A 14,874-nucleotide genomic window follows, 5' to 3' on the forward strand; every position below is an offset into this window, starting at 1 on the left:
CTCGCAACCGCGATTTTGAAGAAAATAGCTGTCATTTCCTCTGTTGAGAGATATTTCGACGTTTAACCACTTCCGTTGAACTCCATTTCACAGTGCTAATTCAATGTACAACCATTTGAGCGTCGAGACGATCAAAATATCTCGCAAATCGCGAAGATTTCAAAAATTATGACGAAAAATAGCCGTCATTTCCTTCCCGTTGGAGATATTTCGACGTTTAAGCACTCGTTGAACTCCATTTCACAGTGCTAATTCAATGCACAACCATTCGAGCGTCGAAACAATCAAAATATCTCGTGTTACGTATCTATTTGTTTAAATCGATCAAATCTTAAGTTTAAATTTTACTGAAAATTTTTTTTTTTTTTTTATAGTTTGAGTTTGAATTTAATCTGAAGGGAAATAAATTGAAATGATATTTCTGTGTATTTAATACTGATTTAGATTTCTAATTAATACGGTAGTTGCTGCCACCAGAAATAGTCTAAGGACTATTTCAAAATATTTTACTTTTATTATTTTCTTTTACGTTTAATGGGTAGCGTTAACTGACGCTTAATGCAACTGGTAAATGAATTTCACTTTTCGGCTAACCTGCTATGCGCAGGGATACTAGCACGGGAGAGGATTAAAGCTGGGTACAATGAATATTTTTCCTCGTTGAACGGATTTTTATTTCGACGTTGAATTGCTTAGGTTATTGTATATATATTTTATTAGCTGGACATTTATATTTTAGCGTTGCTGGATTGGATAGGAACGTAAGATTTTTCGTTGTTTTATATAAATTTATTTTTACGTTTGATTTCTTCTTCTCTTTTAATTTCGCTGTAGTAGTTTGCCGTTAGAACCGAAGCGCAATTCATTTACTACGATGGATTCTGTTACCACGATTTTCTTGCCTTTTGAGTTTAATAATCGAGGATGATTCTAACGATCCTCTCTGCGTGGAACTCGTGTGATTTCGCAAGCCTTGCCCAAAGACGGGTAATATTTTACCAACAGTGGGAGGAGGAATGCGAAGATCAGCGGATGTTTCAGTAGCTGAAAACACCGTTCGCACAAGCCGACACAGCGGACAACTCCTTTGTTTAAAGTTTAAACAATGATTCTATCTTCAAAACCGTTCACGAAAATAAAACGAGATCAATGATAGGAAGTTCTAATTCAGTTCTCGAGGACAACGAGATTATCAGAGAAGAAGGAAATTTTCAAAATTAATTTTCTTACCTTGAGGAGTAGGTGCTGTCTGGTGCCATTACCTCAGCCGCTCCGGTGGTCGTCGAAGTTTTTGTTGGATTTATTATTTGAACTCGAATGTAGTTTATTACCAACTCTTACTTTATTTATCTATTTTAATACAGACTGAGCAATTTACTAACTGGATTAATACCGCAATTACAATGCGCGTTTGTGTCTAAACGATGAAATGAGGACTTCAAAGATAAAATTTTCTTTTACTTAGTCGCGACTCTCTTTTCTTTACCGAAAAAACTAAAGACCCCGAAACGCAAAATACAATACAAAATTTCTAAACGCAGTGATGAGCGCAATAACGAACGCAAAGAATAATGAGCAGTAATAACAAACGATCGCAAGAATTATGAACAAACTAATGAACGCTGCGCTATGTTGGTACGCTTATTTATAATGCCATCCCCCACGGGGTGGTGGTCCGCTGGGGGTACGCTTCCGTGGGAATCGGGATGTTGCAGTTTGGGCTTCTTGGAATCGTACGTGACAAAATGTAAATTCCGTATTTCGACTTAGTTTCTATCAGTCCTGTGTTTCTGCTGAGCTAGCGTCTAGGAGATTTGAAGCATTCCACGCTGATCTAGTGCGTTCCGCGAGAAACTTCCACGTGCTGTACCGTGGGAATTACCGGTGTTTCTTCGGCGCGTGGAAGGGCTAGTGGCTGCAGCATCATTATCATTTCAATGTTTGCTCGGGCAACACGCGCAACTCCGCTGCTCTCCCACAACAAGGACCTCCTTCGTTGAGTTATTTTTCGTAAGTTTGGATATTCGCATATTATGGTTGTTTTGTGATCTTAATGTTTTTTCCCTTTTTTGTTGTTCCCCTAGGCTTCGGTGATCGACGTTCGGACAATGTTTGCGGAGGCATTTCCATCAGAGGTTCCTTTCCAGACTTCCCTGGTACGTATTTAGTCTTGTTTTTAGTCTGCTTGATTCGTTCTATTTCGTTTTATTTAGAATATACCGTGTTGTTCTCAGCCCAAGCGAAAGAGGGATTCCGAAGAACCCATGGGCGACTCGGGAGGATCCATCAAACGCATGCGGCCCTGTGATAAACCACGAGTATCAGAGTGGTTGGAGGAACTATTCAACATTGATGCCGAGACCGTGTCGAAATTGGGCTTTGACGATTTGGTTACTTTCGACGAGAATTTCTTCGATGCAGAGATCGTCGTATTGGAGAGGGAACCCCCTCTGGTTGAAATCGTTGATACCGATCGTTGCGTGAAAGTTCGTTTTGCTAATGAAATTCCCGAAGAGGTTTTGGAGGCACATCATCGTCACCATGCTTCTGGGAGAAAGGGAATTTCCCCTGTTGTGCGCTATTGGTGTATGCGTGAGTTCAGCGAACTTTATCCCGGAGCTCCTTACTTCGATTTTGATTTAGTGTAGCTGCTTCAATTTCGTTGGTTCGCTGTTTGATGTTCCTTATTATTATTAATTATTATTAATTTTTTGATATATTTTGTTTTGTGTTCAATATATATATATATATATTTTAAATGTGATAGTGTTAGATTATCTATTTTTTTTTTTAATTTTATATTGCCCCCCTTTTTAATTAATTATATATATATATATTTTTACATTTGTAGTTGCGCATAAAATTTATTAAAGAAAAGTGTTAACAATGTGTTTTCATGATTTGTTTCTCGCGCCTGACTCCCATTAATCCCTAATATTCCTGTCGCCATGATGCGTGTAAATCCAACATGGCCGCTCATAAATGTCATCAGTAAAGTTTTTAGTGACGGGTCTTTAGTTTTGTTTGATATTGAAGTAATTTTTGTCTGTCGCTCGTTTTTCCTTATTCTACCGCAATCAGAACATTCACTTATTAATATTGTTTTAAAGTGACAATAGTATAACTCGTGTGAATATACGTACATATATATATGTTTATGTCGTGTGTCACTTCAGTATGGCCAATGCTTTGCAATTCCTCGATTGCGTTATTTATTGCTTTGAGTAGTTCACTTTATAGAGTATTCGATAATATAAAACATATGCACTCACACATACATATATATATATATATATATATATATATATATACGTATTTATATGCACATTTCTCTTGCCCATGTAATGTTCATACGAAATGAAATGTTAATTATTTATTTTATATTAATTTCTTTTAATAAGATAGAACACGCACACGCACCCGTATATATGTATATATTTCTGGCAAAGTGATTTTCATTCAGATTCTTTAGTGATATAGTTTTGTGTATTTGAGGTTATGTGTCAATCATTTGATTTCATATATACATATATATCTTGTATTGTGACAACATAGTATTGAAGGTTTTGTTTCTAGATTATTGTGCGTTTAATGTGTGTTTACATATTTGTGTTTGATGATAGAATTTCTGTATGTAATTCCTCAAGTCGTTGCGGTGTTAATTATTTTGAGCGTTTGGGCTATCGACAGGTTGTCGCTTAGTCCCAAGTGTTGCGTTGTGTGTTCTATTTCTTTTGTAGATTATTAATAGTAGTTTTAGTTTAGAAAAATAAATTATTTATATGTTTATATAGAGACATGCATGTTTCGTAGCGTAGTTCTTATTTTATATCTCTTTACCGGAGCGTAGCCTGTATCTTAGATTGTCGATCCGAGCGTACATTAATAGTAGTTTAGTTTAGAATATAATATATGTATATATATATATAGACATGCATGTTTCGTAATGTAGTTCTTATTTTATAAATCTTTACCGGAACGTAGGCTACTTTCAAATATGTATCTGTTTAATAGAATGCGCACACATATATATATGTTTCTGACAATGTAACTTTTATTTCTTTAATAATACAATATTGTATGTATTAGTTTTTAACTTTGTATATACTTATATTTCATAAATTGATAATATTGTATTTATTGCATAGTATTATAAGCGCTAACTCTAATATTTACTAATTTATTACATGCCTAGCATATATGTTTATACTTGTATGTAACTCTCCAAGTTGATTGATTAAAATATATTTATATATACTTGTATTTCTGGCGTTTCAATTATTTCCCCTTTTGTAGTTATTCTTATTTCCTGATTTATTTGTTTGGTTCGTAACTCGTTCAATCCGTTAGCTGGTTTTATTTATTTTATTTTATTTTATACCGATTGGATTTATTAGTCGCCCTCGCTTTGTTAATCCTTCCTTTAGTTTCGTAGCGCCGTGTGTTCGTTTGTGTATTCAAATCTTTATTCGCGCGTTTTGTATAGAATAGTTTTCTTGTTCTCGTTACCACGCGTGCGGAGCGCGGGACGTGACACCCCCGCCCTTGGAGTTCAAATTTCCAAAGGAAATTTGACTGATGGTGTCTCTGAGTTTGCTCAAGGCGGACGTAGATGTCGCTTGTTGTTGAGTGACTACCGATGTTATCGTCCTTCATTCCCAGGATGTTTACTGTTCCAGGGATGATTGTTTTTCCTGTCGCTCCTCTGGCCAATGTGTTTAAGACTGCAGTTTTTTCTGCCGGGAACATGACGTGGTCCCGTAGTGCATCGAGGTCTTTTTGGGTGTATATTCCGCTCGTGGCCAACGACGATGGTGCTGAATATTGCCACGTTTGGCGTACGTCCGGGCGGAGTTTGTGTGGTGCGATTCCCTTGCCAAACGGGTAGCTCCGAGTAGCATTTTGTTGTATGTCGTACTTTTACTTGTACCGGAATGTATTTGACTATATGGACCGCTTCTTCTGCGATCAAATCCATGTGTCCTGGGTTTTGGTTATAGCGTATGCAAATTCGTCGGGCGGTAAGTTTGCCAAGCTTAAAGCATTCTCTATTAGTTTCTTCTGTGTGTTGCGTCTTTGTGTCAGTATGGTGTTGTCATTTCTCGAGTTTATCAGAAATAAGAATAACCTTTTATAGGAAAAGAAAAATTTTTTTTTTTTTTTATATTTAAAATATTTTTTTTTATATATATATTATTTTTCCTTCCCTCCTTTTTCTTCTTTCTCTCTTTTTTTTTTCTTCCCCCCTTCTTTTTTTTTATTGTTGAAACCTTTGTTTTATTTTAGGTTTTAAACATTTGTTATCAGTGAAAGCAAATATTATGAATACTACTTGAGTTATAATACATATATGCGTAGGTATTGGTAAGTAATATAAATAAGATCTGTTTTGTTGCTATAAATATATATATAAGTATATATTATCAATAGGGATATATATATATTACAGATGTAGCTTGTCTTCGAGTATATATATATATGTGCGTGTAATTGGTGATTATGACGGTTTACCTTGTAAGTTATTCGCATTATTAGTCAAGTGAGTGTTAAAATATCGCCTACTTTATAATATGCATGTATATATATATTGGTAAGTATAGGTGGAAATTATATTATTTTCCCTATTAATTTATTATTGCATGTACTTCCTATTTGCTATTATTCTATGCATGATATGAATTAGTTCCCCTATTAATGATTTAAATTTATTTGTTAGATTAACATTGTCTGTAATTCTTCAGATTCTATTCTTTCGATGCTGCATCACTTACTTGGATCGTTCCCGCAACATCATCCGATTCTTTGATATGCCTTGGATACTTACTACGGCTGCCTTCAATCGTCTTATATCTGTGGTCATAAAGGTGGTGTTTAATTTATTTAATTTAATATATGTATAATGCATTGTATGTACGATCGCTGTTGTGCATTTCAAAATAACATAACAATACTACGTAGATTAATACATAACCAAATATCCCTTTACTCCGGTTACATTTATTACTAACTCTCAATTAATCTATCTTGATTATTTTCTAACCGCTTTCTATACTTTATCAGCTATTTTATTTCTTCTTGTTAATCTGTGAAATTCATGCATGTACGCTTCCTTGTATGGTGATTAATTGTTCATGAGGTAAGTTGCACCTTCACCGTTTTAGTTATTCGTTGAACTAACACGTTTCACGTTCAAACAGTAATCGGAGCACTCGTAATAAACTTCTTTTCCTTTTCAGGGTTCCGCTATCTGTGTTGTTCGACGAACAGTGGCATGCTTCCACAGTATTGTTATGACATTTAGTACTGTTGTAACTTGCATTAAGGCAGTTGAAGTTAATTTGTTCATTTATTCTTCAGCTGGCTGTTGTACATGGTGTTCCGCAAACAGGGAGCCATAACCTATTTTGCACGTAAACCTTCTTGTATTATGATCACTTGTTCACAAGGTAATTTTCACTTCCACTCTTTTAATTATTTATTGAATCAACATGTTGTATATTCAAACAATAATTGGAGTACACCTGATAATTTTCTTTTTTTTTCTTTTAGGTTTTCGCTATCTGTATTATTCGACGAACAGTGTCACACCTCCTTTAGATTTATCCACAATATAGTTATAACATTTAGTAACCTTGTATTTTGCACTGAGACAATTGAAACTAATTTATTCACTTACTTTAGGTAGCTGTCATACATTATGTTCCATGAGCAACGATCCATAACCTATATTTGCACGTACATTTTCTTGTATGTTGATCACTTGTTCACAAGGTAACTTTCACTTTCACTAGTTAATTATTCATTGAGTTAACTCGTTTTATATTTAAACAATAATTGAAGCACATATAATAATTTTCCTTTTTTTTTCTTTTTTTATGTTTTCGCTATCTGTGTCATTCGACGAACAGCACTACAACATACACTACTGCACTACGTTGCCCACTGAAATCACTTTATTCATTGTTTATTTCGATTATGCGCTAGTTTTAACTTGTTTAAGTGCACCGTTCGCGGAATCCCTTTTTCTTCAATCTTGACGTTTTGCTCTGCAAGATTTCTAGCACTTTGTGTCGTCTAATATATTGATCGGAGAATTTTCCTTACTAGGTTCTTTTAGTAGATATATCGAATCTCCTATTTTAAAATCTTGAGGGTTGATTCGTTGGTCGTAATATTCCTTTGATCTTAGTTTGGGTTTTATCAAATTTTCTCTTGCCATTCGTTGTACGGTGTAAATTTTATTGAACAGATCTTCGAGATATTCTGAGTATGTTGGTTCCATGTTCCCTTCGATTGTTACTTCACCAATGGGTTCTCTGGCTAGATGTCCGAAATTAATTTGTGCGGGGAGAATTTCGTTCCTTTCCTTCATTTTAGTTTTTATTTTGCGCCAAGACGCAAGTTTACTGACATCGATCCAATTACCCAATTGCTTGCTAATAGCATTCAAGATACAAATTATTGAAAGTGCCGCAGCCATGTTAACCCAAAAATATTTTGTATATAGTATAGTGTGATACCATCTATATTTTCCTAGGGAAATCATAAGATCAGCACTACCTACTATGTTACCTAGGTCAAATATTAGATGTAGTAACCAATAAAGTATTTTTAATCCAATTATAATCCAATGGCTAGCGTATTTATTCAAGTTTTTATATATATCTTCGACTGGTGATTCCCTATTTTCTCCCTTTTGATTTCTTCGAGCTCGTTGGACTTGTGTTTCTTCAGCTTGAAAATGTTTAGAATCCTTTTCCTTAGTTACCCCTTTTTCTTCTTTATTTACTTTATTCACAACACCTTTGTTTTCTTCTACCTTTTCAGGATGAATAGTTTCACTGGAAGTGCTTATTGTAATTAAATTATTATTTATTTGTAAGGAACGTTTAGGAATATTTTTGGTAGATTTGGAATTAGTCTTTGAATTTTTATTACAAACCTTTTTGCTTATAGATTCTGTTTTGGAATTATGGATAGCTATATTTTTATTCTCTATAGTGTGATCTTCCTTGCAATTTAATGATTTGGCTTTGAGTTCGATAAAGTTTCCTTCTGATGGTTTTATAGAGGTTTTTGAGTGAGATGCACTCGCTATCTCTTTTCCTATTATGGTTGAAACATTCACGAAATTCGTGGAGTCTTGCTTTTGTATCTTTGCCAAGTCGAACGTGGAGGGGCAATTTGCACTTCCCAGCGGGTCCAATATCTCTGTGATGTTAGGCAGTGGATGAGCATTGCCTGTCGTCTCGTTGTTCAATTTCCTAGTTCCTGCTTCGTCTGAAAGTTCTTTGGCACTAATATTATTTATCTTGTTTGGTAACTCAGAAAATTTCTCACTCATGATCCTGTCTATGGCACCGTGCGTCCTCTTATTATTTAACGTGACATTATCCCTTATCACAGTAACGGAATGGTGTTTGCATTGAAAAGTTGATTGGTTGAAATGATCAACATCTCTCTTTTGATTTAGATCTCTATCGAGGTATTTATTTATGCATTTTTCTTCCCAAATTATTGCTCTTGTTTCTTTTCTAACATTTTCTTCTATTCTCGGGTTGTTTAGATGTTTCCGCGACGGCGGTACAAATCTCCAGTCCTGGCGGTTGTTTCCAGTATAGATACTATTGTATGGTGGATGAACGTTATTTTGGTTATAATTATCCGAAGGTGTCGGATGTTGGTATCGAATTCTATTGTTCACTTGTTTTAATTCTCGTGTTGCTTTCACGGCTTGGCGGTACGCATCGTCTAAGGATTGGTATCCTGCTATCTTTACTCGTAAATACACCTCGTTTGGGAGCCCCTTAACGAAAGCTTCCCTCGTGTCTCGATCTATCCTATCTTGAAATACGGTGCCGTACTCGTACCTTTCCCCGTTCATTATCGCCAGCCTGAGATCTTTGACGCGTTCTACGTAGTCCAAAATATCTTCTCCCGGTCGTTGAAATATTGTAGCTAATTCCCCTTTATATTCGTTAACCGTTTTTCCCGGACCGAACATATCTTTTAATTTATTCCCGAAATCGTTTAAACTTATTATTTCTGTGTCTTCTATGGCGAGAAATGCGTGTCCGCGAAGTTTATTCGTTAATAATTTTACTAACTGAGATTCTTGATGCTTAGGAACCATGTTTCGTGCGCGCTCGCATGCTCTTAAAAATCGAAATACCGAGGGTCGATGTCCGTCGAACACTGGTACTGTCTCTATGGCATCTTTTAACTTAATTGATTGGGGATTAACTTTTATCGGTATTGTCGCTTGGGAAATTATCGGCGATGATACGGGTGTCTTGCTTTCTTTTTTTATTTTCAGTGAACGCACATCGTCTTGTAATTTATTCATTGTTGTACTCATGTCGCGAAAATTCGCATCCCATGCTTTAAGTTTTTCCGATAACATCAAGATCATGTCTTTGTCCAACGATTCTAATTTAGTCGACATTATTTCTTAGGTATATATTTTATCGATAATCGTAACAACTTTAATCCTTTGTGGAGCGAATCGAACCGTTTAAACCAACTTTAATCCTCCGTGGAGCGTATCCCACCGCTGCCACCAAAAATTTATAACTACTAATCTGTTACGTATCTATTTGTTTAAATCGATCAAATCTTAAGTTTAAATTTTACTGAAAATTTTTTTTTTTTTTTTATAGTTTGAGTTTGAATTTAATCTGAAGGGAAATAAATTGAAATGATATTTCTGTGTATTTAATACTGATTTAGATTTCTAATTAATACGGTAGTTGCTGCCACCAGAAATAGTCTAAGGACTATTTCAAAATATTTTACTTTTATTATTTTCTTTTACGTTTAATGGGTAGCGTTAACTGACGCTTAATGCAACTGGTAAATGAATTTCACTTTTCGGCTAACCTGCTATGCGCAGGGATACTAGCACGGGAGAGGATTAAAGCTGGGTACAATGAATATTTTTCCTCGTTGAACGGATTTTTATTTCGACGTTGAATTGCTTAGGTTATTGTATATATATTTTATTAGCTGGACATTTATATTTTAGCGTTGCTGGATTGGATAGGAACGTAAGATTTTTCGTTGTTTTATATAAATTTATTTTTACGTTTGATTTCTTCTTCTCTTTTAATTTCGCTGTAGTAGTTTGCCGTTAGAACCGAAGCGCAATTCATTTACTACGATGGATTCTGTTACCACGATTTTCTTGCCTTTTGAGTTTAATAATCGAGGATGATTCTAACGATCCTCTCTGCGTGGAACTCGTGTGATTTCGCAAGCCTTGCCCAAAGACGGGTAATATTTTACCAACAGTGGGAGGAGGAATGCGAAGATCAGCGGATGTTTCAGTAGCTGAAAACACCGTTCGCACAAGCCGACACAGCGGACAACTCCTTTGTTTAAAGTTTAAACAATGATTCTATCTTCAAAACCGTTCACGAAAATAAAACGAGATCAATGATAGGAAGTTCTAATTCAGTTCTCGAGGACAACGAGATTATCAGAGAAGAAGGAAATTTTCAAAATTAATTTTCTTACCTTGAGGAGTAGGTGCTGTCTGGTGCCATTACCTCAGCCGCTCCGGTGGTCGTCGAAGTTTTTGTTGGATTTATTATTTGAACTCGAATGTAGTTTATTACCAACTCTTACTTTATTTATCTATTTTAATACAGACTGAGCAATTTACTAACTGGATTAATACCGCAATTACAATGCGCGTTTGTGTCTAAACGATGAAATGAGGACTTCAAAGATAAAATTTTCTTTTACTTAGTCGCGACTCTCTTTTCTTTACCGAAAAAACTAAAGACCCCGAAACGCAAAATACAATACAAAATTTCTAAACGCAGTGATGAGCGCAATAACGAACGCAAAGAATAATGAGCAGTAATAACAAACGATCGCAAGAATTATGAACAAACTAATGAACGCTGCGCTATGTTGGTACGCTTATTTATAATGCCATCCCCCACGGGGTGGTGGTCCGCTGGGGGTACGCTTCCGTGGGAATCGGGATGTTGCAGTTTGGGCTTCTTGGAATCGTACGTGACAAAATGTAAATTCCGTATTTCGACTTAGTTTCTATCAGTCCTGTGTTTCTGCTGAGCTAGCGTCTAGGAGATTTGAAGCATTCCACGCTGATCTAGTGCGTTCCGCGAGAAACTTCCACGTGCTGTACCGTGGGAATTACCGGTGTTTCTTCGGCGCGTGGAAGGGCTAGTGGCTGCAGCATCATTATCATTTCAATGTTTGCTCGGGCAACACGCGCAACTCCGCTGCTCTCCCACAACAAGGACCTCCTTCGTTGAGTTATTTTTCGTAAGTTTGGATATTCGCATATTATGGTTGTTTTGTGATCTTAATGTTTTTTCCCTTTTTTGTTGTTCCCCTAGGCTTCGGTGATCGACGTTCGGACAATGTTTGCGGAGGCATTTCCATCAGAGGTTCCTTTCCAGACTTCCCTGGTACGTATTTAGTCTTGTTTTTAGTCTGCTTGATTCGTTCTGTTTCGTTTTATTTAGAATATACCGTGTTGTTCTCAGCCCAAGCGAAAGAGGGATTCCGAAGAACCCATGGGCGACTCGGGAGGATCCATCAAACGCATGCGGCCCTGTGATAAACCACGAGTATCAGAGTGGTTGGAGGAACTATTCAACATTGATGCCGAGACCGTGTCGAAATTGGGCTTTGACGATTTGGTTACTTTCGACGAGAATTTCTTCGATGCAGAGATCGTCGTATTGGAGAGGGAACCCCCTCTGGTTGAAATCGTTGATACCGATCGTTGCGTGAAAGTTCGTTTTGCTAATGAAATTCCCGAAGAGGTTTTGGAGGCACATCATCGTCACCATGCTTCTGGGAGAAAGGGAATTTCCCCTGTTGTGCGCTATTGGTGTATGCGTGAGTTCAGCGAACTTTATCCCGGAGCTCCTTACTTCGATTTTGATTTAGTGTAGCTGCTTCAATTTCGTTGGTTCGCTGTTTGATGTTCCTTATTATTATTAATTTTTTGATATATTTTGTTTTGTGTTCAATATATATATATATATATTTTAAATGTGATAGTGTTAGATTATCTATTTTTTTTTTTAATTTTATATTGCCCCCCTTTTTAATTAATTATATATATATATATTTTTACATTTGTAGTTGCGCATAAAATTTATTAAAGAAAAGTGTTAACAATGTGTTTTCATGATTTGTTTCTCGCGCCTGACTTCCATTAATCCCTAACATTCCTGTCGCCATGACGCGTGTAAATCCAACATGGCCGCTCATAAATGTCATCAGTAAAGTTTTTAGTGACGGGTCTTTAGTTTTGTTTGATATTGAAGTAATTTTTGTCTATCGCTCGTTTTTCCTTATTCTACCGCAATCAGAACATTCACTTATTAATATTGTTTTAAAGTGACAATAGTATAACTCGTATGAATATACGTACATATATATATGTTTATGTCGTGTGTCACTTCAGTATGGCCAATGCTTTGCAATTCCTCGATTGCGTTATTTATTGTTTTGAGTAGTTCACTTTATAGAGTATTCGATAATATAAAACATATGCACTCACACATACATATATATATATATATATGCATATATATATATATATACGTATTTATATGCACATTTCTCTTGCCCATGTAATGTTCATACGAAATGAAATGTTAATTATTTATTTTATATTAATTTCTTTTAATAAGATAGAACACGCACACGCACCCGTATATATGTATATATTTCTGGCAAAGTGATTTTCATTCAGATTCTTTAGTGATATAGTTTTGTGTATTTGAGGTTATGTGTCAATCATTTGATTTCATATATACATATATATCTTGTATTGTGACAACATAGTATTGAAGGTTTTGTTTCTAGATTATTGTGCGTTTAATGTGTGTTTACATATTTGTGTTTGATGATAGAATTTCTGTATGTAATTCCTCAAGTCGTTGCGGTGTTAATTATTTTGAGCGTTTGGGCTATCGACAGGTTGTCGCTTAGTCCCAAGTGTTGCGTTGTGTGTTCTATTTCCTTTGTAGATTATTAATAGTAGTTTTAGTTTAGAAAAATAAATTATTTATATGTTTATATAGAGACATGCATGTTTCGTAGCGTAGTTCTTATTTTATAACTCTTTACCGGAGCGTAGCCTGTATCTTAGATTGTCGATTCGAGCGTACATTAATAGTAGTTTAGTTTAGAATATAATATATGTATATATATATAGACATGCATGTTTCGTAATGTAGTTCTTATTTTATAAATCTTTACCGGAACGTAGGCTACTTTCAAATATGTATCTGTTTAATAGAATGCGCACACATATATATATGTTTCTGACAATGTAACTTTTATTTCTTTAATAATACAATATTGTATGTATTAGTTTTTAACTTTGTATATACTTATATTTCATAAATTGATAATATTGTATTTATTGCATAGTATTATAAGCGCTAACTCTAATATTTACTAATTTATTACATGCCTAGCATATATGTTTATACTTGTATGTAACTCTCCAAGTTGATTGATTAAAATATATTTATATATACTTGTATTTCTGGCGTTTCAATTATTTCCCCTTTTGTAGTTATTCTTATTTCCTGATTTATTTGTTTGGTTCGTAACTCGTTCAATCCGTTAGCTGGTTTTATTTATTTTATTTTATTTTATACCGATTGGATTTATTAGTCGCCCTCGCTTTGTTAATCCTTCCTTTAGTTTCGTAGCGCCGTGTGTTCGTTTGTGTATTCAAATCTTTATTCGCGCGTTTTGTATAGAATAGTTTTCTTGTTCTCGTTACCACGCGTGCGGAGCGCGGGACGTGACACCCCCGCCCTTGGAGTTCAAATTTCCAAAGGAAATTTGACTGATGGTGTCTCTGAGTTTGCTCAAGGCGGACGTAGATGTCGCTTGTTGTTGAGTGACTACCGATGTTATCGTCCTTCATTCCCAGGATGTTTACTGTTCCAGGGATGATTGTTTTTCCTGTCGCTCCTCTGGCCAATGTGTTTAAGACTGCAGTTTTTTCTGCCGGGAACATGACGTGGTCCCGTAGTGCATCGAGGTCTTTTTGGGTGTATATTCCGCTCGTGGCCAACGACGATGGTGCTGAATATTGCCACGTTTGGCGTACGTCCGGGCGGAGTTTGTGTGGTGCGATTCCCTTGCCAAACGGGTAGCTCCGAGTAGCATTTTGTTGTATGTCGTACTTTTACTTGTACCGGAATGTATTTGACTATATGGACCGCTTCTTCTGCGATCAAATCCATGTGTCCTGGGTTTTGGTTATAGCGTATGCAAATTCGTCGGGCGGTAAGTTTGCCAAGCTTAAAGCATTCTCTATTAGTTTCTTCTGTGTGTTGCGTCTTTGTGTCAGTATGGTGTTGTCATTTCTCGAGTTTATCAGAAATAAGAATAACCTTTTATAGGAAAAGAAAAATTTTTTTTTTTTTTTATATTTAAAATATTTTTTTTTATATATATATTATTTTTCCTTCCCTCCTTTTTCTTCTTTCTCTCTTTTTTTTTTCTTCCCCCCTTCTTTTTTTTTATTGTTGAAACCTTTGTTTTATTTTAGGTTTTAAACATTTGTTATCAGTGAAAGCAAATATTATGAATACTACTTGAGTTATAATACATATATGCGTAGGTATTGGTAAGTAATATAAATAAGATCTGTTTTGTTGCTATAAATATATATATAAGTATATATTATCAATAGGGATATATATATATTACAGATGTAGCTTGTCTTCGAGTATATATATATATGTGCGTGTAATTGGTGATTATGACGGTTTACCTTGTAAGTTATTCGCATTATTAGTCAAGTGAGTGTTAAAATATCGCCTACTTTATAATATGCATGTATATATATATTGGTAAGTA

At 35.3% G+C, this 14,874-nt stretch overlaps 2 protein-coding genes across 4 annotated transcripts; both read left to right on the top strand.

Moving 5' to 3' along the window:
- The first annotated feature begins 757 nt into the window (after positions 1–757).
- LOC117240730 lies at positions 758–5,340 on the top strand. Its single transcript, XM_033506772.1, has 5 exons — positions 758–2,010; positions 2,085–2,156; positions 2,235–2,592; positions 4,680–5,021; positions 5,287–5,340. The coding sequence occupies exons 2-4, from the start codon at positions 2,109–2,111 to the stop codon at positions 4,886–4,888; spliced, it is 615 nt and encodes a 204-aa protein (XP_033362663.1). The 5' UTR covers positions 758–2,010; positions 2,085–2,108; the 3' UTR covers positions 4,889–5,021; positions 5,287–5,340.
- A 4,702-nt stretch (positions 5,341–10,042) lies between these two features.
- On the top strand, positions 10,043–14,872 carry LOC117240725. 3 transcript variants are annotated; one of them, XM_033506758.1, is made up of 5 exons: positions 10,043–11,295; positions 11,370–11,441; positions 11,520–11,877; positions 13,957–14,298; positions 14,727–14,872. In XM_033506758.1, exons 2-4 carry the CDS (start codon positions 11,394–11,396, stop codon positions 14,163–14,165), a joined length of 615 nt encoding a protein of 204 aa, XP_033362649.1. In that variant the 5' UTR covers positions 10,043–11,295; positions 11,370–11,393; the 3' UTR covers positions 14,166–14,298; positions 14,727–14,872. The 3 variants fall into 3 exon arrangements, with proteins under 3 accessions (XP_033362649.1, XP_033362648.1, XP_033362650.1); XM_033506757.1 differs by lacking the exon at positions 14,727–14,872 and adding an exon at positions 14,564–14,617; XM_033506759.1 differs by lacking the exon at positions 14,727–14,872 and adding an exon at positions 14,564–14,617 and having other exon boundaries at positions 10,043–11,441.
- The last annotated feature ends 2 nt before the right edge of the window (positions 14,873–14,874 follow it).

Source organism: Bombus vosnesenskii, unplaced genomic scaffold (genome assembly GCF_011952255.1).
Source record: "Bombus vosnesenskii isolate JDL3184/JDL3185 unplaced genomic scaffold, Bvos_JDL3184-5_v1.1 scf7180000014854, whole genome shotgun sequence".
In the NCBI taxonomy this organism is placed as follows: Eukaryota; Metazoa; Arthropoda; class Insecta; order Hymenoptera; family Apidae; genus Bombus; species Bombus vosnesenskii.